Source organism: Adelges cooleyi, unplaced genomic scaffold (genome assembly GCF_023614345.1).
Source record: "Adelges cooleyi isolate 19-005CV unplaced genomic scaffold, UGA_ACOO_1.1 ACOO_flye_CR_arks_rails_tigmint_CR_PRNA_308, whole genome shotgun sequence".
Classification (NCBI taxonomy): Eukaryota; Metazoa; Arthropoda; class Insecta; order Hemiptera; family Adelgidae; genus Adelges; species Adelges cooleyi.
In genome coordinates, this window is record NW_026095979.1 from 229,498 (window position 1) to 254,054 (window position 24,557).

Here is a 24,557-nt window from a genome sequence, read left to right on the forward strand (position 1 = left end):
TTGCAATCTACATATTTTGTTATTAAAAAATGTATGGTCTAATGTCAAAAAAATAACAAATCTATCTGAAAAGTAACCTTAGTATCAAAATGATTCATACCTAATACTTACCAGGCCTAATATGCCCCACCGCTTCTGCTATGGCTTTTGTTATGATTTTAAAGATCGTAACACATGTTTTTTGTAACTGGTTAGTAAAACGATTAAACTACGCTTAGGAATAATGTAAATATGTTAGTCATAACGAAAAATGACTATGTTGCTTATGTTAATAGTATTCGCAAAAACAAATCTGAGAAATTTATTTTTACATATATCTAATATATTACATATCATCCAGTCAACATTTTTAGTTCATTATTCTCAATTTAAAAAGTTAATGAAATATAAACGTTACCATTTAAGTTTCAAAAGTTGCTATCAAAAAAAAGTTGTGAAGGGGGTAAAAACAAAAAAATTGTGAAAAATTGAGATCACGTTTTATAAAACATTATAAAAAAAATGAATTATTATTTTAAACCAGTGGGATATTGACTGGCTTATGATCACCCTGTATATCAATAATGATGTATGCGTTAGTAATACCTACTATTAGGGGGTAAAGTCGAATATTTTTTTAAATACAGATCATTTGAAGGGCAATATTGGCAAGTAAATGAAAATGACATGGTAATCAAATAAACAAACTAAATGTACAACTACGCAAGGATATCAGTACTCCACTTGAGTTAACAGCTTTATTTAAACAAATAAAAAAATTTTGGATATTGCACTAATTTATTTTATTACATATTTATTTATTTATTATTATTATGTAGTATTGTTGTTTAATTATCATTAGTATTAGTTATCTTTATTATCATCAGCCGATTATCATATGCACAATAAAAAAGTCAGCCATTTTTTAGTCTGAACACGATAGAACATTTTCATGTCGCGTTGAAGTACCGAATAAATTTCAGGATAAATAGGTTAGGTTAGTTAACGAGTCACACAAGTCGAAAGTTTCCAAAAAAATTTCAAAGTACTATTGACGAAAGAAAGTAGTTTTTATATTGCATGAAATACATAAAATTAATATGCGCGATACAGTAATGTCGTTGCGAATTTATACGAGCAAGAGAGCCAGGCGTCGGAACTGGTTGGACGCCGTAGGCGATGGTTGAATCCTGACGGTCTTAAAATAATTGCCTCATCTCTGATAGTAGGGTGCTCATATACTCTAAAATACGTAGAAATTTCTTCTCTTCATCTATACTCTTGAAGAGTGCGCTGAGTCGACTCTGGTGCCACTTAATTTTCGTATCAACGAGCTGTGAAAAAAGAATTATAGTCCATTATAATAATAATTTGAGAAAATTATTTATAACTATACTCACTTTTTTGTTAACGTACGGTCCATAATGCGCGCTACCATGTCGTCATTGACGACATCACGCACTTTTTGTACGAAATCGTTGTGCACCGCTTTCGAAGCTGCGTACTCGTCCACCTTTGCGTCGTTGTTGTCATCCATCGATTCGCTTAAAGTAATCGACTACACCAAAAGGACTGCACGTAGATTTCGACAGAATGTACATGATCGTGTCTACGAGTTTGTCGAAGTAAATACAGCACGTAACCGGGTCTTCGTTGACAAGTGTCGTGCGCAAATCACTGCTCATCGACGTTTCGGTTCGCCTTCGCCGGTCCATTCACGCCCGTTGTTTTCAAGGCGGTATAGCAGTCGTAGCAGGTCATTCCATTCGTATTCTGACGCACTTATCGTGAGAAAGATCGTTGGCTTACCGAGCTGACGGATCATTGCGAAAACGTTTTTTTTACGTGCCGACCAATAGTGTACGGAATTGGGAATCGATTTAAGGTAAGCGAAATTCTGCCCCACCAAAACCGCCATCCGTTCTTTATCCTCCATTTGCGCTTTTGTCAGGCTCCTCGTGTCGCCGGTCGATTTAAACACACGGTGCATCCCGTCGGACGGCCGAAGTCGCATAACCTTCATCCCGACTGACTGTCCGGGCTGACCGATGAATAATAAATTACATTGAATTTATTATTCATTTCTATTTTGAACGTTGAACGTACAACATAATTTAGCTAATACGTACTTAACCTAACGTAGCTAATAATTATTGTATGGTATATAGTGTTACAAGATGGATTTTGATGAATTTTCGTCACAAACAATGGACGCTGAAAAATATCAACGCTTTCTACAACAGCAAAACCGAGTATGTAAGAAAGTAGATAATAGATCCGATCCATCCAACGAGAAAATTGACATCGATCCGATACCGAATTTGCAACTAACGAACCCTGATGCGGTGGAGCTAACGCCGACGCAGATAGATGAGCAAAAGGAACCACCGAAGACAAACACGGAAATACAGCGCGAATACCGAGCACGCAAGAAATTACAAGCTGTTAAGAATTACGCAGAAGAGATGGAAATTCGTGATGTAAACCATTCGTACGTTTCACCACCTTGCTCTCCCGCCGATCTACAATTCGACGAGCGCTTCACGTCAAATCACTTCGGTTTCTCTTGTGCCGTCTGTGACCGCTTATGGTTTCAACGCGATTTGCGTCCGGTACCGGCTAATTCGCACGCTATGCTCATTTTCAGTAACGAATTTCACAACGAAAACGTATCCGCATTCCAAACTTGCGACAACTGCTACAGAAATATATGTGCCAACAAAATTCTGCGTTTGTCTGAACGACTCATCTCTCCACGATTTCCTTTTATGCAAATACGTCTGCTTCGATTCGTAAAAATGTCGAAAACGATAAGTCATAAACGGGAAGAAAAGCGAGGTAAAAGCGTGGCTACGGTATCTCGTCAACACACCGCTATATCGGGAGCACGGAGTAACTGTAGATGAATCCGCTGTACGCCGAAGATTTGTGTATTTGATGTTTTTTAATATGCATGTTGCAGGCGTAATCGTCATCGAGCTGTCGGTCACCATGTTATTCACCTCGACCGGTACGTTTATGACTTGGCCAACTATCGTTTTCGACCCTTTTACGAATCAAAGCCGACGTATTTTCATAAAAGGTAGTCGTGGAGAGATGAGTCGTTCAGTTATTGGATTCAGCGGAGGCAAATAAGCTGGCATCGGTGGATACGCAAATCCGTTGGAGCGCGACAAACGCAGAATTTTGTTGGCACATATATTTCTGTAGCAGTTGTCGCAAGTTTGGAATGCGGATACGTTTTCGTTGTGAAATTCGTTACTGAAAATGAGCATAGCGTGCAAATTAGCCGGTACCGGACGCAAATCGCGTTAAAACCATAAGCGGTCACAGACGGCACAAGAGAAACCGAAGTGATTTGACGTGAAGCGCTCGTCGAATTGTAGATCGGCGGGAGAGCAAGGAAGTGAAACGTACGAATGGTTTACGTCGCGAATTTCCATCTCTTCTGCGACATTCTTAACCGGTTGTAATTTCTTGCGTGCTCGGTATTCGCGCTGTATTTCCGTGTTTGTCTTCGGTGGTTCCTTTCGTTTATCTTTCTGCGTCAGCGTTAGCTCCGCCGCATCAGGGTTAACAATCTCCAATTTCTTGCGTGCTCGGTATTCGCGCTGTATTTCCGTGTTTGTCTTCGGTGGTTCCTTTCGCTCATCTATCTGCGTCGGCGTTAGCTCCACCGCATCAGGGTTCGTTAGTTGCAAATTCGGTATCGGATCGATGTCAATTTCCTCGTTGGATGGATCGGATCTATTATCTACTTTCTTACATACTCGGTTTTGCTGTTGTAGAAAGCGTTGATATTTTTCAGCGTCCGTTGTTTGTGACGAAAACGCTGTATTGTTGACAAACGCCCAAAATTCGTCAGAATCCATCTTGTAAGAAACACTATACACCATACAATAATTATTAGCTACATTATGTTAAGCACGTATTAGCTAAATTATGTTGTACGTTCAACGTTCAAAATAGAAATGAATAATAAATTCAATGTAATTTAAGAGGTCGAATTGTTCAAGCCGGATTTTATGAAAACACTACAATTTTAGCCAGAAACTTGATTGTACATAATTTTTTAATCTCTTTGGCTTATGTTGTAACTAGTAGCTCCATGGAACTTCATGATCTTTTTTATGATCTGGCCAAAAGTAACTTAACACAGAGAATTAAACTATTTTGAATTTATTATTTACGTTGAACGTACAACATATCTCTTATCTCATATCAGATAACAGCGTACCGCTTTTTTTGGTAACACTAAGTAAATAACGCTTTTTACGGTTATGTACCAAAGCTAAGACATGAAAATGTCAGTAAATAAATTCTAAAATTAACCATTATGCTCACGATTATTAAAACATTTGTTGCGAATTATTGTTATTATTATTGCGTATCTATGGTTATATTTTGTTCGCTATTTCATTGCATATTGTGTCGTCATGTTTCATGTGTTATTATAATTCTCATAAATCATTGTTTTACTGAACTAGCGTCATTTTTAAATTTAATAGCATATAATTAGTTGTTTGTCTGTCCACCGTCAACGTGCCAGCCATAATCTCTAAATTGGTGACCACGCATCTCACACGTGGTTTCTCGACACTCGTATATTTTTTTCCGTTTCTCTCTTCGCTCGTGTTCTTGTACGTTTCAGTGCGTTTGGTAACATGCCGAACAATGTTGTTGATACTTTTAACGTGGAAGACAAAGTGGTCTCCACGCCACCGCCGCAAGATAACATCACCGAAATCGCGCACGTGCGTCTGCCGGGGTTTTGGCGCCACTCGCCGCAACAGTGGTTTGTGCACGCCGAAGCCATCTTCGACATCCTACGCATCCGTTCTGAATCGTTACGGGTCAACCACGTGCTCGTTGCGCTCGACGAACAAATCGTGCGCAACGTGTCCGACCTAATCGGCGCTAATACGTTGTACTCAACAATCAAAGAGCGGCTGATCGCGGCCTATACCGTGTCACCTGACGCCCGTTTCCGGAACATCGTTCGGCCAGGTGGTTTGGGCGATCGCTCACCGTCTCAACTACTCCGTGACATGCGCAATCTGTTGCCAGAAGGCATCGGCGAATACGCTCTTAAACAGTTTTGGCTGCAAAAACTGCCAGCATCCACTACCGCTATCATTGCTGGACAAGACGGGGTCTTGGAGGAGCTCGCCGCACGAGCCGATCGGGTCATGAAGGCCACCAGTGCTTCTTTTGACGTTCACGCTGATGCGGCAGAGAACCCGTTGGAAGACCGGTTTCGTGCGATCGAAAACACCATAGCCGACCTCACTACACAGATCGCCGCTTTGGCCGCAACCCCGGCACTCCGGAGCCGCTCCTCTCGTGATGGCAGGCGGTCTCGCTCGTTTGCACGCCTGCGTTCACGGTCTCCACTGCGCTACGACGTTTGGTGCATCTTCCACCGACGGTTCGGTGAGAAAGCACGGCACTGCCTGGACCCCTGTTCCTTTCAGTCGGAAAACTGATGGCGGCGGCGGAAGCTGCGATGCTTTTCGCCACGTCAAGTTCTCGACGTGTGTACACAAGCTAAGCAACATATTAGCTCTCACCCTTATCAGCCAGTGGTTCACACGTTTTGGCCTACCCGACGTAGTGACTACCAATAAAGGCCGGCAGTTTGATCTCATCTTTTCAACGCTCTAACGATTTCATTTGGTATCTAACACATACGGACAACGCCTTAGCACCCACAGACGAATATGATGGTCGAGAGTTTCCAAAGAACCCTTATGGAAGCTAAAAAGGGGCTTTACCGCCCATGCCCATTTTATACACATTCTAGTTTAACCATATATATTTTTTAACATAAAAAATGTTTGCAACATCGAGTATTTTACTAAATAAGAAGTGGGAGAATAATTTATAAATATAAAAACATGTTTCAAATAAACTATAGTCATTTGAATATAATAAATTTTGTGTATGTAGAAAAATGTAAACAGTATATTAATGGATGATTATAATAACGAATGTGATGTTTTTTGATATATTTTTGTAAATATGACCCCTTGAATATGTTTCAACCAAATCACAACTAACAATTAATGAAGTAATAATATTTAAAAATAATTTTTAGGCTTAAAAATATTATAGTTTGATTAATTGTGGAACTTAGCCATAAATCATCGTCTTAAAAAACAAAATAATTTCATTAGACTTGTCCGCTTACATCAGTTACTTTTAGAGCATATTAAAAATGTACTAAACGTTAATTTCGATTTTATGTTTATGTAATGGAGAAAAATAACGAAGACTTACAAAATATAATATATGTACGATATTCAATTGATAGAATAACATAAAGGCTTCGATGCGAATCGGTGGACAGTAGGGTCAAACCAGTACAGTCCAAACCAAGCACAGTAAGAAAGTAGGTATTATATGTAAGTGAGTATTACCTAGTAGTAGTATTTCATTAGATTGGTCTGCTTACATCAATACCTTATAGAGCGTATTAATAAAAAAACTACTAAACGTTACTTTAGATTTTATTTTTATGTTTTAGAGAAAAATAACGGAGGTCCATGTTCACAGATAAAAAGACATATGTCCATTTACCTAGTAGTAGTAGTAAGTGATTAAGTAATAGAGGTCCATGTTTAGAGATAAATATACAAATATCAACAAGAGCATTGTACCTAATGGCAATTATGTGCTTAGAAATTAATTTTTTGTGTTAGGGTAGACCTGATTAGATTGATTGCCCGTTTATAAAAATGTATAGCTGATTAAGACAAATTTACTTCTATGCTACATATTATTTGTTCTTTATGTCATTTTGAACCTATAAAATCAAATAACACGTTTAGAAGACATATGTATTGAAATTAAAGTGATTCAATCCTAACAACACTATTTTTGAAGTCATTGAAGTATCAAGCTAAGGGCAGGAGGAAAGGTGGAGTGTAGTATTATTTTTATCTGCGCACATTTCCTAACCGCTCTTCCCCTCCCGTCCTAACTTTAAAACTATTATAACTTGAAAAATAGTTTTGTGAAACTGGTTATCGACCAGTCAAATTGTTTACTACATTATTCTCAATTTAAAAAGTTAATAAAATATTTACGTTACCATTTAAGTTCCAAAAGTTGCTATCAAAAAACTAAGTTGGGAGGGGATAAAAACAGAAAAACTTGCACATGTTTTTTTTTTTTGTTATTGTTGTTTTTGCATTATTTGAAAAATTTACAATCCGAGCTGGGTGATAAGATTACTTGGATGGTTGGCTGTTTACTGCGGTATCTAGAGTAGTATAAAGAGGCAACTTCTTTAACGGGTTTTTTCTTTTAAGTCTATGTGTTATTGTTTATTGGTGACAAACCAAGGCGCCTTAGTAACAATTCGCAGGTATATTGACTGAAATGCCTGGATTGTTCTCGAGTAAGATGACTTAGATGTACCCCAAAAGAGAACTCTGTAAGAAAATGTGGGTTGGAGTAGACATTGCCCGGCCTGTTCGGTTTCCGCCTCGCCCGCGGAATCACGCTTCCTCCATCTTTTCCCGAACCGACCCATATTATAAAATATATATTATTCACAATATATATATTTTATTTATTTTTATTCTCGTGTTAGCGGAGAACATTTAATAAACGGGCCCAGTGCCACGGACCAAAAATTGTATTAAATAGAATATATTTTTTTAATATTTCCCCTTGTCTTTTTTTTTTTTTAATTTGACGTATGATCCGCTAAACAGGTCCCCTCGAAAATTAAGATCACATTGTATAAAAACAAAATGAAAAAAAAAATTGTAATTTCTTATTAAACCCTATGAGATATTAAGTGGTTCGCGATAAGTGGATCGCCCTGTATATATCATATATATATATATATATATATTTCTAATAGATAGCAATGAACAATATATGTATAGTATTGTTTATTTTTATCGGAGACCTATAAAATCAAATAACAAGTTTATAAAAAATATGTATTGAAAATAAATTGATGCATACCTAATTTTTTCCATGCCTAATATGACCCACCACCTCTAAAATGGTTTTTGTTTTTTTTAATTCTATATCTGATTCGTAAATGTTTAAACTCCGCTTCGGAATTATGTAAATATGTTCGTCATAACGAAAAATGACTATGTTGCATATGTTAATAAATTCGCGAAAACAAATTTTTATAAAATATTTACATTGCATTGTTTCGGTCGACATAACAGATGCCATTCGACAAGTCGTAAGAAAATCATTGAAACAGTCGGTTTAACTATCGTTGAAATTGTTTAAGTAAGTATTACTAACAAAACTTCAAAAAAAGTTAAAACTGTACACTTTCAGTATGTTTTTCTTATAGAATATTTTTTATCCGCATCTAGACCTTCGATTCATTATACCTCAAGTCCATAAGTAAGTAATACCAGTATAAGACTTCAAAAGGAAATATGCTTTCAAACTAAGACTTGTGAATTTTAAATACATTTATCTAATATAGTATACAAAAATATTATATTTTATATATGGTATATTATATTTACAAGTCTATGTTTCTTTATACAATATAATATCAAAATCAATTTTAAAACCAAATACCATTCTTTATAAGTTTTTAGAAAGTTAAAGTCAAAAAACTCAAAAAAAAATTGTTGTATGTAATTTTTTGGTTTAGGGGTAAGGAAGTTAATTTTTTCTACTTTTGACCCACCAATGCATTTATAATTTTGGATACCTAAAGTAGATCGGGCCATAGTAAAACATGTTATCGTGTTTACATATACAAAAAAACAAAACACACACCATAGAATTACTAGCTCGGCATCGATGCTAATAAACAGCTTTGCCAATAAACTAGAAACGTTCAGCTGCAAAATATGTTTTTATTTTACTGTATTACCGAAATAAAGACAAACATCATAATATACCTAAATTTTAAATGCGCGTTTCTGATGCAAAATTTTTATTTTCAATTTCGTATCTTTAAAACACATCTCAAGTTCAACCTATTTTTTATCTTGTATTTTAGTTTGTTTAAAATATAAATAACATTTTTTGAAAATTAACGGTAATATCAGAACACATTATCTTCTAGTTAGTTAGAAAATTTTGGTATAAGCAGTATATCTAAAAAAATAAATAGTAGTAGCTAAAAATGTATAATTTATTTTCTAAGGACTTCTTTGTCCAAAACATTATTCTTTTTCATTTATACTATAAAAATGTTTGATAAAAATCATCATGGGCCACGAGTAATAAGCACTTTGCTTGGTTAAGTTTTGCCACTGGGAAGTATAGTGTATCTTTTGTGTAGGTATGTCTCTAGTCAAATTACATAAAATTAATAAAATTAAACATCTTTTTCAACTAATACCTTCTCATCTGGACCACACCGGTAGCGCCTGAGCCATGTATAAATTGCATTTATGTTTATTAATTTTTGCAGATAAAAATGAAAGTTTCCTGCATTTTATTATCATTTATCTGCGTAAATGTTTTGGCAGATGTCAGTATAAGTAAGTATTTTATTTTCATACTTACCAATACAAGTTAGTTAAAAATCTAAAAATTAATATTTTACTTTTCTTTACAGCAGAATATATACATATGGTTGAACTTTCAAGTAAGTAATATTTTTTAACCTTACAGATTAACCGTGTATGTTTTTAAATTTTACTGTTTTTAAACATACCTATTTTTTAAAAACATTTACTACAGACATGCATATCAAGGAAGCTTGTGACTATAACGATGGTTCTATAGGAAGTAATATAATAACTAATCTACTATTATATAATAATTATTTTATAAGTGATTGCACGAGTTATAATATATTACCAGTGTGCCAAACACTTTTTTTAAGTTATGATAGTAAAATAATTAGTTTTTATGCCACACATGGCATTTTATGGTAAAAAACACGAGTTTGCTTTTGTGATAGAGCACTTCAAAGGTTATCTTACAAAAAAGTTACCTATATCACCTGAAAGTTTTAATTTTTATCTGGGTATATAAGTGAAGATTTTGTTAAAAATTGTGAACACCTAACTTCTTAATAAATGGGTAGTGTCTAATTTGTAGTATTATACATTCTATTTAGGCCGTGCTCCATCGCATATATGCACGAGCCGTCACTGAAAGTTACTGTAATTAACTAATAGCACACCTGATTCTAGGAATGGTATAATTACCCCAATTAGGGGAGTTGCTTGATACATGGTGTAATTTTTTCAAATGATTTTTATGAACATTTGATTTTACTTGAAACTTTTCTTCTGTTCAAACTTTCATTTGTTTGTTCTAGATGGATTGGAGCGTGTAATTATATACGCTTTAGATACAAATTTCTGTCCAACGAGTAATAATTATTATATTTTAATAAAAACAAATCTTGCTAATACAATAATTGTATACGAATAACATTAAAAAGGATATTTTAACCTTTTCACTGCCATTGAGTTTTCCAAATGCAATACGTCCCATCCATCACTGTAATGGTAACCTGTTTCAGACTTTTTAAGTGATTATGATGTAATTGCACGTCCACGATAGTAAAAGGATTAGGACAAATATTAAGTGATAAAAATCTTATTTTATCTTATTCCGTTCCGAATTACTAAGACACATATTACTTTTTCCTAACTTTTCTACTTCGACTTTTCTACTACTATTCTTCGACAGTTAACTTAATACCATTAATTTATGTATTGCTAATTTCAGAGTCTTTTCATCAAATGTTCACTGTACCGGGTAATAATATTAATCGCATTTTATGGAAATACTTCCTTACAGTCGTTTGTTAATCATTAAGTGTATAATGTTTTCGCTTTAATTTCAGAACTTTCACGAACTAACTACTTTGATTATCTACAAGGTAATCAATTACCACTTTTATAAATTTTAAATTTCATATTTATGATACTTCGCACAGAATTATATGTACAACATTGGTTTCTATTACAAGTTTATATTATTTTCAAATTTAGCATCCATAATGACAGAAACACATTCTCTGCAACGGAAAATATTTGAGACATTAGGTAAATATAAAATGTTCAATTTTGTAGTTAAAATTTTTTAAATGACATGAACTGTGAGTGTGAACAAACTACAAAAAATATTAGGTTATTACATTTTTTAGAGATTTAAAACAAATAATTAAACAATTTCAAAATATACGGATTATAATTAGATTCATCAAGGAATAATAGATCACAAGAACTCTTTTTGAAATATAATGAACAAAAAAAAAAAATAAACATAAATATTATATTTTTATAACATTCTATGTTAATAAATTAATCATTCAAACTTTGCTAAACAATAATTCCATGTTAATAATATATTTTGCATTCACTAATTGGCAAACTAGTCTAGTTTTCAGATTGAATGTTATGGATAAATTTAACAACTGGGTTGAATAACTGTGTAATTATTTTATATTTTTGTTACAGGTATTCCTATGCCGGTTATTCCAAACGAAAGTAATTACAAATGTATTCGTTAGTTACAAATTGAAGTTATGGCTTAATTATACGATCAAATTTTCTTTATTTATTAAATTGTTTACACAATATTGGTAATAAATTAAAATTTAGTTGGGTGACTTATATAACATATAACAACTATTATGTTTACGGTTAGGTATTGTTTTAGTCTTTACTTGTATGCAATTTGGCGCTTTCCGTTCCTCTTAACGAATACCTGTGACTTGACAGACCAAAAGCTATACTTGAGTCGTAGCTCCATTGACAGTAGTACCCTGTGCCAATTGGCATTGGAAACCCCTAATCTTTTGGATCACATATCGCCTTTCCGATAGAAAACGAAGCACTAAAGCGGTTTCTGATCCATCTACTGTCTCCCCAGGCTTCTCGCAGGAGGACCACCTTAATCCTATTTAATTTCGTAAACTCAATAACAGGAACATTTACTTAGGTATCGAGCTCATTTTTTTCTTGACTGGACTCGTCTCCTTAAACTGTTATTGTATTTTTGAAAAATATTCTGTCATATTCTGACATTCTGCAGCAGCTACAATTCTCTCGTGCATCATTACTTACTTTACAGTACTCAATATTAAAGCTCTTGGCCTCCTTTGCACGCCTCCTCTCAATTTTGAAGATGTACTGCATCACTAACAAGGCCTTAAAAGCCATAGTCTTTATAAAATGATATTTTATCTAGAGTCAGTGCTTTGCATTATATTCTAGTCCACTTTGTTCTAGAATATGGAGTAGTCATTTGGTACCCTTACCAATAAAGGACCAGATAAAAACTGAAGGAATACAAAACTTTTTCGCCAATTCCGCTTTTCTACTAAAAATACAGCACTCTCTTCACGCCTGCATCGCTGTCCACTATTTTCTTAACATTCCTAATTTGGCTGATCGTTGGACCAACGCTGATCTCTATTTTATTTTTTCAACCAATCTTAACTCCATCAATGCTCCTAATATTCTATTTACCATATCTTTTCGCTCTTTTTGTACTTATAAAGGCGTTAAGTTTTAAAATAAAAATTTAAATACGAATATATTAATTTATATTGTATTTTTAACGCGGTTATTTATAAATTTATGCAGGTAATGATATTTTAAGAATAACTACACGTGAAAAGGAGAGAAGTTTTCTTACTGGAAAAGCTTTACATAATTTACTTAAGCAAATATTTTGTGAGTATTTATGTATAGAGTTTGAGTGGTACTGCTTTTCTAAAAACATCTATTTTTTACAGGTGTTTCATAATATTTGATAACATAATCAATATTTTTTTAACTGATTGATAATTTTTGGTTTTTCTTTTTGGAGACACTATAATTTATGTTATTTTTTAATATTACGCGATATTTAAATTGTTTTCTATAGCTGAGGGTTTTTTTTGGTTTTATGTTAATACTACCTATATTATTTGGACATTGATTAATTAGAACTGTTAAGGATAAATATAATTTTATATAAATATAAAATACATCAGATTGATTAACAATAAAAATTTGTATATATTATTGTTACAGATATTCCTGCATTTGATAATAAATACCAAAGTAATTACATTCGTAATTCGTTAGTATTAAATATACATTTTATCTTGTTTGAAAGATACATTTGTTTTTTATGTATTTATCTGTTTACACAATAACTACAATAAAATACAATTTTAATTGGTGAGACTTAATAACATATAACGACTATTACTTTTACGGTAATATTTTAAACGGCGTGAATCAATTTTTAACAATACACTTAAGCTCACGAAGCGGTTTCTGATCCTTCTACTACGACATAAATATTTGTATTCAGTATTACCCTATCTGTGGACTGATGCCTCCTACAACTGAACTTAATTTTTTTTTTGACTGGATTTATCTCCTTGGTCAAATTGTGAGATTTTTTAACAAATCGTAAACCACTCCTGCAAGATTATTTTCTTTGTTATATCCTAAATTTTGAAGATCACTTAAATGTGTTTGGTTTCACGTAACATTATACATTAAATAATTGGTAAACTATGTCATTTTTAGAGTGACTGTTATGTATGAAAACAACAACCTGTTTTGATTAATTATGATTATATATAATTGTTTTGTTTTTTTGTTACAGGTATTTCTGCACATGATGATAAATTTGAAAGAGTTTACAACACTTCTCGTTAGTAGTAAATAGAACTTACGACTTTTTTGAAATATTCAATTTGCTTTATATATTTTTTTGTCTACACAATAATTACAATAAAATAAATTTTTAGTTGGGAGACTTCTTTCAGGGGTTCTAGAATATGGAGTAGTCTTTTAGTACCATTACCAAACAAAGATCCAGAGGACAACTTAGCAAATACAGAAAATATTTTTAGCCTGTGTCGTCTTTTTACTAAAAACACACAACCCTCTTCACAATTACATCACTGTCCACACTTTCTTTAATATTCTTACCTTAGCTAATTTTCGGACTAACGCTGATCTTCATTTTATTTGTGCACCCCTTCTAGACTTTACTAACGCTTCTGATATTCTTTTTACCATATCGTTTTACGTTTCTTCCCACTCTTTTTGTACTCATTAAGGCGTTAAGTTAAAAAAAAAGCGAATATATTAATAAATATTATATTTTAAACCCAGCTATACATATTTATGCAGGTAGAGCAATTTTAAAATTGACCGAACTTGGAAAGGCGAGAAGACTTCTTACTGGAAAAGCTATAAGAAATGTACTAACTCAAAAATTAGGTGAATATAAATGTACATTTTTAATGGTATTTGTTTTTTATTAACAGCTAAATTCTACAGCGTGATTAATTATTAAAGATAAAGTAACAATTTTTTTTTAACTGCTTGAAAATTTGTGGTTTTTCTTTTTGGAGACGTTTTAAATTTTGTTCTTTTTCAATGTTACACAATATTAAAAAAATATTTTTAGAGCGTAGGGGCTTTATTGGCTTTATGTTATAATTATAATACTGGCATTGACCAATTTATTTTTAGCTTTTCTATAAATTTTTTTTTTTTTGTTTTTTCTATAAGGTTTGGAAATTTTTAACAACTATTTTCTTAATTTTTAGCTGGACTGATTTCATATGACAAGATGTATTCAGTTCATAGAAATTGTACTTTGATAGCAATGTGGTTTACTTTAAAAACAGCTTCATTAACGGCTGATAGTGTACGTCATGTGCAGGATATTGATATTTGTATAGTATATGATAAGGACTGGAATGCTGTAAAATACAGACCATTTAAGAGCATATATTGGCAAGTAAATGTCAATAAAATGGATACTAAAATAGAAGAATTAAATGTACAGCTACTCGACGATTCCAGTATCCCAAAATTTGAGAAACAAGCAACATGTATAACTTTTTAGACTAGTAATCAAATTTATAATACTTTAAAATTATAAATAAATGAATAAATAATTTTTGCATACTGCATTAACATTTAAATTATTAATTAATTAAATGTGTTTTCTAAAATAAATTGTTTTGCTCACCATTAAAAACTCATAATTTGTTGCTTAAGAGTTATTATTATTATTGTTGCGTACCTATACATTTTTTTTACTGGGAATAAGTTTTGAGGTCTAGATTGGTAACCTATGAGGAGGAAGACGGTAGGCTCTCGCCTGACTATTTTTTGCCCGAAGAAAGATAATAATTTATAATGTTATCAGTTCAATATTCAATTTTATAAGAACTATTGTATTTGTTATTGAATGTTTTTAGGGTTTTCCTTAATAAACAAAAGTTTTGGGTGTATAAGGTAGACGTAGATACAGACATATCGGTAACGCTTCGAATGCTATTATGAACCCGATTATTTTGAGTTAATGTGCGATTATGAAGTAAAACATTTTAGATTTTTTTTTTATTTAACATTATTATCTCGGTGGTGACACGACTTTTATATATTAAAACATAAACATTACATTTTCAATTAACATAATAATTAAATTTACTGCCCCAACGAAAAGGGTCGTATCTCGTTTTTAGCAACTTTTCAGGATGGACCAAACAAACATTTAAATTTAAATTCTTATTCTGTTTTTCAACATATCAGCTAAATATTATCATAACATGCTATAACATGTATCTAAATTTTCAAACTGATATGTTAAAAACAGAATAAGAATTTAAATTTAAATGTTTGTTTGGTTCATCCTGAAAAGTTGCAAAAAACGAGATACGACCCTTTTCGTTGGGCAGTCGAAATATGTACTTGAGACAACACCATGAATGTTACTAAATTATTCAGTTTTTTTGTTTTTTGCTATTAATTGAATATAGTAAATTTTACAAGAAAAATTTCGTAGTTAATTGCGTTTTGTTATGATAAAAGTATTTCATCCATACTACACATACTTTAACTAAACATTTACATATTATACTGGGGATCTCTCTGCTGTAAGACAATAATTTTTCAAAAAAATATGAATATTATGAAAATTATTTGGTTGTTTTATAATTTACTATATTTTTCAATACTAAAAAAAGTTTCAATATATGTATATATAAATACATATATAAGAGCAAATTTGTTATGTTATAGTCCCATCTGAGTTCTACCTTTAGTCTAATTTTCCAAAATTACGGTAAAAAAAATTAAATAAAGAAAACGTATCTAGCCTTAATCTGATTTGTTTTTATTGTTTATCAACTAATTAAAAAGAAGTCCAATACCTTCATAGGATTATCCACTTTACTTTACTTAACTAATTTTTTGTTTAAGCAGCAAGTCGCTTATTTGATCCAAACAGGTATTCGTCTTGGTAATTGCTTATTTTCCCATTCTTTTGAGTATAATTTTTTTGGAAATCAATAACTGGTTAGTAAAACGTTGAAACTACGCTTAGGAATAATGTCAATATGTTAGTCAAATGAAAAATGACTATGTTGCTTATGTTAATAGTATTCGCAAAAACAATTCTGAAAAACATATGTACATTGCATTGTTTGCGTCGACATAGTAGATTCTATTCGACAAGTCGTAAAAAAACCTTCAAGTAGTCGGTTTAACTATCGTTGCAATTGCTTAAGTAAGTAATATTATTAAAACTTTAAAACACTTTTAATATGTTTTTCTAATTTTCATATTTATGTAAGTTACAGAAAGTTGAAAACCAGAGTTATTCCATTCTAGTGGTTAAGAAGTTGAATTTTTCTACTTTTAACCCACTAAAGTCACCAAATCACATATAATTTCAGATATCCAAAGTAAATCGGGCCATAGTAAAACATGGCATCGTGATTGCAGATAAAATAAAACCACACACCATAAGAATACTAGCTCGGCGTCGATGCTAAAAAACAGCTTTGCAAATAAACCAAAAACGTTTTGCTGAAAATTATGTTTTTGTTTTAATGTATTGCCGATATATGGACAAACAAAATTTACATAGAAGTCGAACGTAGTCGTAATTTTAAATAAAAATACTCAAGCACCTAAAATTATAGAAAAAATTATTTAAAAACATTTTATGTTTTCCAAAAAAATGAGTGGCTTCAACCAGATGGATCTCGCTGTAATATATTATAACATAGTACACTAACAGCTGTGAATCCAAAAAGCGTAGGCTCACTTTTTTAAATTTGGTTGTAATAATACAAGTGGTTTATGGAGACATTATCGTAATATAATGTATTTAACTTCGATTGAAATTGTTTTTTAGCATTGTAGTAAATTACTTGTAGCAATTGTTTTAGCACAGTCATAGAATATATATTTTAGATTCGACGCAGAGCAGCGAAGGTATTGGTTTTACTATGAGTGGGCTTTTTTTTTATTTGTATACACTGTAACTTGTTTAATACTGAACCAATTCCTTCGATTAGCAACTCTATAAAATACAAATTTCATCTTGTTGGTACTTTGGGGGGGCTCCAAATAACAATAATTAAATACTTGGTGTACACGAAACATAAAAGATGCTTACTAAGTGTTACATCGACCTACTAACTACATAATACATGGTATTTTGGTTTATAATTCCATTTCTGCAAATGTTTGCGTTTATTTTTTTAAATACATCTAACTGCCTATAGGTGGAACCTGTATATTTTTGTTTAACTCGACCTCTAACTATACCGTCCCAGAATACACCCAATTCAACTACATAATACATCTAAAAAAATTCCTCTTAAGTAATTGAAATTAACTCGAATTATCCTAAGATTTATTTTTCTAGATAAAAATGAAAATTTCCTGGTTTTTATTATCATTTATCTGCGTAAATGTTTTGGCAGATATAAGTATAAGTAAGTATTTTATTTTCATACTTACACACACTAGGAAGATAAAAATCTAAAAAAAAAATTATTTACTTTTTCTTTACAGTGGATTATATAGAGTTGGTTGAAATTTCAAGTAAGTAATATTTTATAATTATACAGACTAACTTAGTGAGTTCTTAAATTGTACGATTTTTATACAAACTTATTTTTTAAAAACATTTACTACAGACGAGCAACTCCGGAAAGCTTCTGCACATAAAGTTCAAATTATTGAAAGTAAGATAATAATTAATATACTAATATGAAATTGTTGTGCAATGATTGCCTAAGTGTCAAATTATTTGTAAATCAAATATCAATTTATTTAAATATTTAAGAGGATTCCATCCATGCATTTTTACGGTATAAAAATATGAGGTGGCTTTCATGATACAGTGTTTTCACAAAATGACTAAAAAAAAAAGTTACCTCTAACACCTGAAAGTTATGAACTTTGACTTTGTTATGTAAAAATGTTGTAAATAATTTCCAACACCCAACTTCTTAAAACATGAGCGGAGTGGCATCTTCATAAAGTAGTAGTTTTATATTCTCGATTGGGTTTGTGCACTATCGCACATGGACATGACCCTTCAATAAAAGTTACTATAATTTACCGTGACACACCTGACTCTAGAACTTGACAATTTACCCCAAAAAGGGTAGTCGCTTAATGTATAGTGTAATTATTTCAAATGATTTTTATAATAATTTTTTATTTTATTTGGAACTTTTCTATAGGTCAAACCTTTATAGATGGATTGGAGCATGTACTTACAGACATGATAAATACAGGACACTGTGAAATGAGTAATAATAATTATGTGATAAGAAAAAAAATCTTGGTTATAGAAGAAATATATATATATAAAAAACAAAAATGTATCATTAACCCTTTGGATAGAATAGAAAATTAAATTCAATACCATTAACTTTTGTATTACTAATTTCAGAGCATTACAATCAAATGTTCACTGTACCGGGTAATACTTTTAATAGCCTTTTATGGAAACATTTCCACACATTTTTTTAATAATCATTAAGTATACAAAGTTTTCGTTTTAATTTCAGAACGTGCGCAAACTCACAACTTTGACCTTCTACAAGGTAATCAATTTTTACTTTAATATATTTCGAAATTCATATTTTTAATGCTTAACAAATAATTACATGTATATTTTTGGTTTTTATTACAAGCAAATATGTACATGCAAGTTTATTTTATTTTAAAATTTAGATGCCATAAACACAGAAAAATATACTTTGCAAAAGAAATTATTGGAAACAATAGGTGAATATTTTCAGTTAAAATTTTTTTAAGACTGATAAGCATCTTAAACCGTTAATGTAAACAATATACAAAAATATTAGATTGTTATATTTCTTGGTATTTCAAGCAAATTTTTAAACAATTTCACTGTATACAGAATAGAATTAGGTTCATCAAGGAATAATAGTTCATAAGAACTTTTGTAATGAAAAAAACTAGATTATTATGAAATTCATTGTAAAGAAAGCATTTTTTCAAACGTTGCAACTTGCATTTTATGCCAGTAAAAAAACGTTGCATTTACTAACTGGTCAAAGTTTTTTAATTTTTCGAGTGACTGTTTTAGATAAACACAAGAACCGGATTTAAGTAGCTGTATAACTGTTTTATGTTCCTGTTTTTCAATAGTTAATTAATATTAACGCCATATTTGGCATTGACTAATTGAAACTGTTATGGATAAATACAACAAACCGGATTTGATTAACTAAATCATTTTTTAAATTATTTTTAAAGGTATCACGGCGGCTGATGATAAAAACCAAAGTTATTGCCAGTTATTTGTTAGTAGTAAATAGAACTTATGGCTTGATTGAACGATATAATTTATTTTATATTTTCTTTAGTTTACACAAGAATTACAATCAATTTAGTAAAATTTAGTTGGGGAGACTCAATAACATATAACAACTATTATATTTACGGTTATGTTTCTGTTAATACTACACTTGGCATTGATTAATTGAAACTGTTATGAATAAATTCAACAAACCTGGTTGGATTAACTACATAATTGAATTATTTTTTTCGTTAAAGCTTGTATTCCGCGTGATGAAAAAAACCATAGTAATTACAAAGTTATTCATTAGTAGTAAATAAAACTTATTGTTTGTTTGCACGAACGATTCTTTATATATTTCATGTTACATATTATATTATATTTTCTAAATTTGTATCATCCTTTTTATTATACTGTTTATTGTTCTTCATATATTGTACTTTGTATGCGTTATTTGTGTAATAAATGCGTATAAGGACTGAATATACCTACTATTAATTATTGTATTATTAACCAGCTTATATTATATAATTTTAAAAGGTAAACCCATTTCCAAAAGAAAAAAACCTGAAAATTGTATTACTCGAAGTTTTAAAAAATTAGGTAAGTATAAAATACATACAATTTTAACGATATAACATTTTTACACTTTTTTTTTACAGCATGATTCTTTATGGATAACACAATCCACTTTTTTTAATAAACTTTTCTATTGAACATCTTGGCCTCCTGTATATTATGCTTGTCACATAAATGCAGTAGCTGACACGTCCTTAAAGAGCCGTCGGCTTAATATTAATACTATATTTTGCATTGATTGCGATACGAAAGTAGCGCGCCTACTTTAAACGTATGTAACATATAAAATGCGTTGTCGCTAGGAGATTATAGATCAGAAATCATCACTGTTCAGGAGCAAGCAGGCTAAAGCATGTTCCATGTTTTATATTTTTAGTCTTTAAGTAGACTGTAACATTTGTTTTCTGAATTTACATATTTAATGTCGAAAACTTGCCATCTTTGTAAATGATTGGCAGCATAAATTGGAATACACTTTTGCCCTCCGAATATGTTTATAAATGGTTTATGGTCAGTTATTAATATTGATTTCCTGCCATACATATTATCATTCGATTTTTGAATACCAAATATTATAAGAAGTCCTTTTTAATTCTATAGGTGGAAATTTGCATTCAGCGTCAAATAATAATCGAAACACTATCATTTGAATTTTCAGATAAAAATTTAGTTTGCGACAGTAATTTTGCTTATCATTCTAAGCTTCTTTGCACATATGAGCCGAATGACCTTTTTGATTACAGATGATGCAGCTGTAGTCCTTGAACCAACAATCCCTTTGTGGTTAGTTTGTACGACCACATATCCTAAAACTTTGTTTATTTGAAGTTGTCTGGCGATCAGCTGGTTTGAACTTGCGCTATTGCCTCTGGTCGACTTCGTCTTCTCAATTATATTTATCTTTCATAGTAGCCTCTTTGGCAGTAACTTTTTCTGAGAGGCTTGTGAATTTCGTGCTTTTTTTAGAAGCATCTTGTTCAAGTAGTCGGGTTTGTACTTTCCCTGGATCCATACCCACTACGAAAATGACATAGGCGTGCGTTGATAGAAATTGCATTTAGATGCATGGTTTTTGAATAAAGCACCCCATTCAGCAACTGTTTAAACTGTACGTTTTTTGGCTTAATAAAACGCATGTCTTGCAGCAATGTAGGACCTTACTGGCTTATAGTAGTTATTTAAAAGGCCAATTAATGTAGCATAAGTCTGAGTGTCTGGTGTGCTTGAAACGCATAACCTGAATACTGTAAATAATTTAAATTTAATTTGAATAGACAGTATGGTCTGTATGAGAAATATAGAGTTTTCTTAGTCGCCGATTTGTTATATTCTAGTATGAGAGATAACACAAAACATAAAATGAATAACCAATTAGTGTCATCTTCTCTTTTGGCCGCAACCATCGTATTCATAGAAAGTTGCATAGTGCCAATGCTGTTTATATATTTTAAATTCCTTAGCTCAAGCGTTTTTATTGTAATTTTCTGTTTTGTTTCATATTATATATTTTCTATCTTTGTATCATACGTCTCATTATACCATATAATTTTTTAAAGGTAAAAACATTTCCAAAAGTAACAAACATGAAAATTGTCTTACTCGAAGATTTAAAAAATTAGGTAAATATAAATATACAATTTTAAAGATATTACATTTTTACACTTTTTTTATAGCATGATTCTTTATGGATAATACAATCAATTTATTTTTAATTATACTGATAATTTGTTTTTTTTTTTTTAGTGATACTTTAATTTTTTATTTTACAGTATAACAGATACATTTAAATTTATTTCTAGAACGGGAGGGGGCTTTGTCGGCTCTATGTTAATACTATATTTGGTATTGATGAATTGAACTGTTATAAATGAAAACAACAAACCGGGTTTAAATAACTATATCGACTGCCCAAACGAAAAGGGTCGTATCTAGTTTTTTGCAACTTTTCAGGATGAATCAAACAAACATTCAAATTTTAGTTCTTATTCTGTTTTTAACATATCAGTTTGAAAATTTGGATAACATTTTATAGCAACATGTATCCAAATGTATAATTCTCTTTATTTTATTAAACTCAACAGAGAGAATTTTGCAAACATAAGAAGTTACTGTTTTTGCATAAATATAAACATAAACTATTGCCTCCTACAGACTAAACATAATTTTTTTCTTTATGAGACCGTCTATCACTGTATGTTGAAAAAATGTCATATTTTGACATCAGTTTCGCGAATATTTCTTTCATGGTATTTCATTACAACAAGTTTTTTCTGTTAAAGATATTAACATCGTATTTTCACCTTCTCAACATTTTAGAGATCACTCAAATGCGTAAGGATAAAAGGTCCTCAAAAGACATGGGTTTTATGTTAATGCTATGTTTCGCATTCATTAATTGTTCATATTATTCTCATTTTTATCACTGTTATGGATAAATATATCAAACCGATTCGATTAACTACATAATTGATTTGTTTTTTTGTTACAGGTAGTACTGCGAATGACGATGAGAAAAATAGAATTTACGAAGCTACTGGTTAGTAGTAAATATAACTTATATCCTGTTTGAAAAATAAAATTTGCTTTGTTTAAAATTTTGTTCATACAACAATTTAGTTTTATTTGGGGAGACTTCATTAAGGGTTCTAGAATGGAGTAGTAGTTTAACACCATTTTAAAGATAGGATAAGAATTGAGCGAATACAGAATACGTTTTTAGCCTATATCGCCTTTTTACTAAAAATACAGCACCCTCTTCATCGACTTCAACTTTTCTTAACATTATTTAATAGCTTCTTTACCTTGGCTGATCTCTATTTTATGTGTTCAGATCTTCTAGGCTCCATCAATACTGCTGATATTCTAATTACCATATATTTTTTCGTTCCTTCCCACTCTGTTTGTACTTATTAAGACATTTAATTTTAAAATAAATACGGATATATTATTAAATATTATATTTTCAAACCAGTTATTTATACATACATTTATGCAGATCTTGAAACTGCACAATTGGAAAAACTTGGAATGGCGAGAAGAGATATTACTGGAAATGTTATAATAAAAGTACTTACCCAAAAACTAGGTGATAATAATTATAGAGTTTTAATGCTATATTTTTTTCAACAACATATATTTTTTACCGCATGATTCACTATGGATAACACAGTAGTTTTTAGGCTACTTAACACAACCAATATGTTTTAACTAATTAAAAATTTGTAGTTTTTTTGTTATTTTATAATATTTAGTAACATACATAATATTTAATACAACGTTTAAATTTTTTTCAAGAACTCTTATAACAAGAATAAATTACTGCAAATGTCGAGAACTAGTTTTGGATAAATAGTTTCAAATTAATTTTCCCTCCCTTCCGTTTTGTCAATAGCTTGAAAAATAACTATACCCTAACTATCCCACAATTTAATATAACGTTTAAACTTTTTTCAAGAGCTTTAATGACAAGAATAACTTGCTGCAAATGTTACTGGTCGAGAACTAGTTTTGGATAATTATTTTTAAATTAATTTTCCCTCCCTTCTGTTCTGCTACTATCTTAAACGGGAATTTGTCCTATTGTTACTCTTAATTCTTTCAACTATTTTGATTATTGTAGTCACTTTTTGGACTTTTTTATGAATTTTCACCTCGTTTTTTGGGTTTTCTAAGCTTGTTTGTGGGGACCCCAGTTTGAAATTTGCACATTTAAAATACATTTTTTCAGCTTTCTAAAAGAAATTCTTTAATTTTGGGCAACACAAAAAACACACATTTATAAAATACAAAATTCATATTTAATGACAATTAACAAAAATAAATAAAACAAAAACATAGTTTTTTTCAGAAAGCTGCGTTTTTACTATTATACATATTATATGTAATTGTGTTACTTATTTTATTTACGTTTAGTAATTGTGTCTTGTACAAAAAAGAAAATTTGGCAATTTTTAACAACTGTATTCTGATTTTCTAGCTGAAATCGTCAAGGAGGACAAGAAGTATCCTGCTGATAAGATTTGTGTTTTGTTAGGAATATGGGTTAGTCTAAAAATGACTTCAAACACGTTCTATATAAGCAATGGTGATGTATGCGAAGTACAAATGTTAGGGCGTACATTTAAAAATATTTTAAAATACAGATCATTTGGAGGCATATATTATCAAGTGAGAGCAAATGACATTAATAGTCAAATAAAAGAACTAAATGTACAACTACAAGAGGGTTCCGGTATTCCAGTTGAGTTTACACCTGAATATAAATAAATAAATACTTTTTGCACATTGCACTCATTTATTTCATTTTACATATATTTATTTATTGGTATTATTATGTGGTATTGTTGTTTAGTTATCAGTAATATTAGAATTATTATCTTTAAAATCATCAGCTATTTGTCATATGAAAAATAAATAAAAAAAATTCTAAAATAAACTCTTTT

General features: G+C 31.0%; 2 protein-coding genes and 1 long non-coding RNA gene across 3 annotated transcripts; all 3 read left to right on the forward strand.

Annotated features, from left to right (window-relative positions):
* Nucleotides 1–8,221: 8,221 nt before the first annotated feature.
* Nucleotides 8,222–14,805, forward strand: LOC126839804 (uncharacterized). The gene is made up of 14 exons (XM_050575219.1): nt 8,222–8,361; nt 9,392–9,461; nt 9,539–9,568; nt 9,664–9,711; nt 10,250–10,303; nt 10,666–10,695; nt 10,784–10,819; nt 10,932–10,985; nt 11,400–11,429; nt 12,531–12,620; nt 12,963–12,992; nt 13,549–13,596; nt 14,082–14,183; nt 14,504–14,805. The coding sequence occupies exons 2-14, from the start codon at nt 9,398–9,400 to the stop codon at nt 14,803–14,805; spliced, it is 918 nt and encodes a 305-aa protein (XP_050431176.1). The 5' UTR covers nt 8,222–8,361; nt 9,392–9,397.
* A 2,086-nt stretch (nt 14,806–16,891) lies between these two features.
* On the forward strand, nt 16,892–19,555 carry LOC126839805 (uncharacterized). The gene is made up of 9 exons (XM_050575220.1): nt 16,892–16,959; nt 17,623–17,692; nt 17,772–17,801; nt 17,897–17,944; nt 18,449–18,517; nt 18,661–18,690; nt 18,779–18,814; nt 18,945–18,998; nt 19,494–19,555. The coding sequence occupies exons 1-9, from the start codon at nt 16,915–16,917 to the stop codon at nt 19,553–19,555; spliced, it is 444 nt and encodes a 147-aa protein (XP_050431177.1). The 5' UTR covers nt 16,892–16,914.
* Nucleotides 19,556–20,073: 518 nt separating this feature from the next.
* On the forward strand, nt 20,074–24,247 carry LOC126839840 (uncharacterized). The gene is made up of 4 exons (XR_007685977.1): nt 20,074–20,139; nt 22,604–22,651; nt 23,111–23,200; nt 24,092–24,247. It is a non-coding gene; the product is annotated as an uncharacterized LOC126839840 (long non-coding RNA).
* The last annotated feature ends 310 nt before the right edge of the window (nt 24,248–24,557 follow it).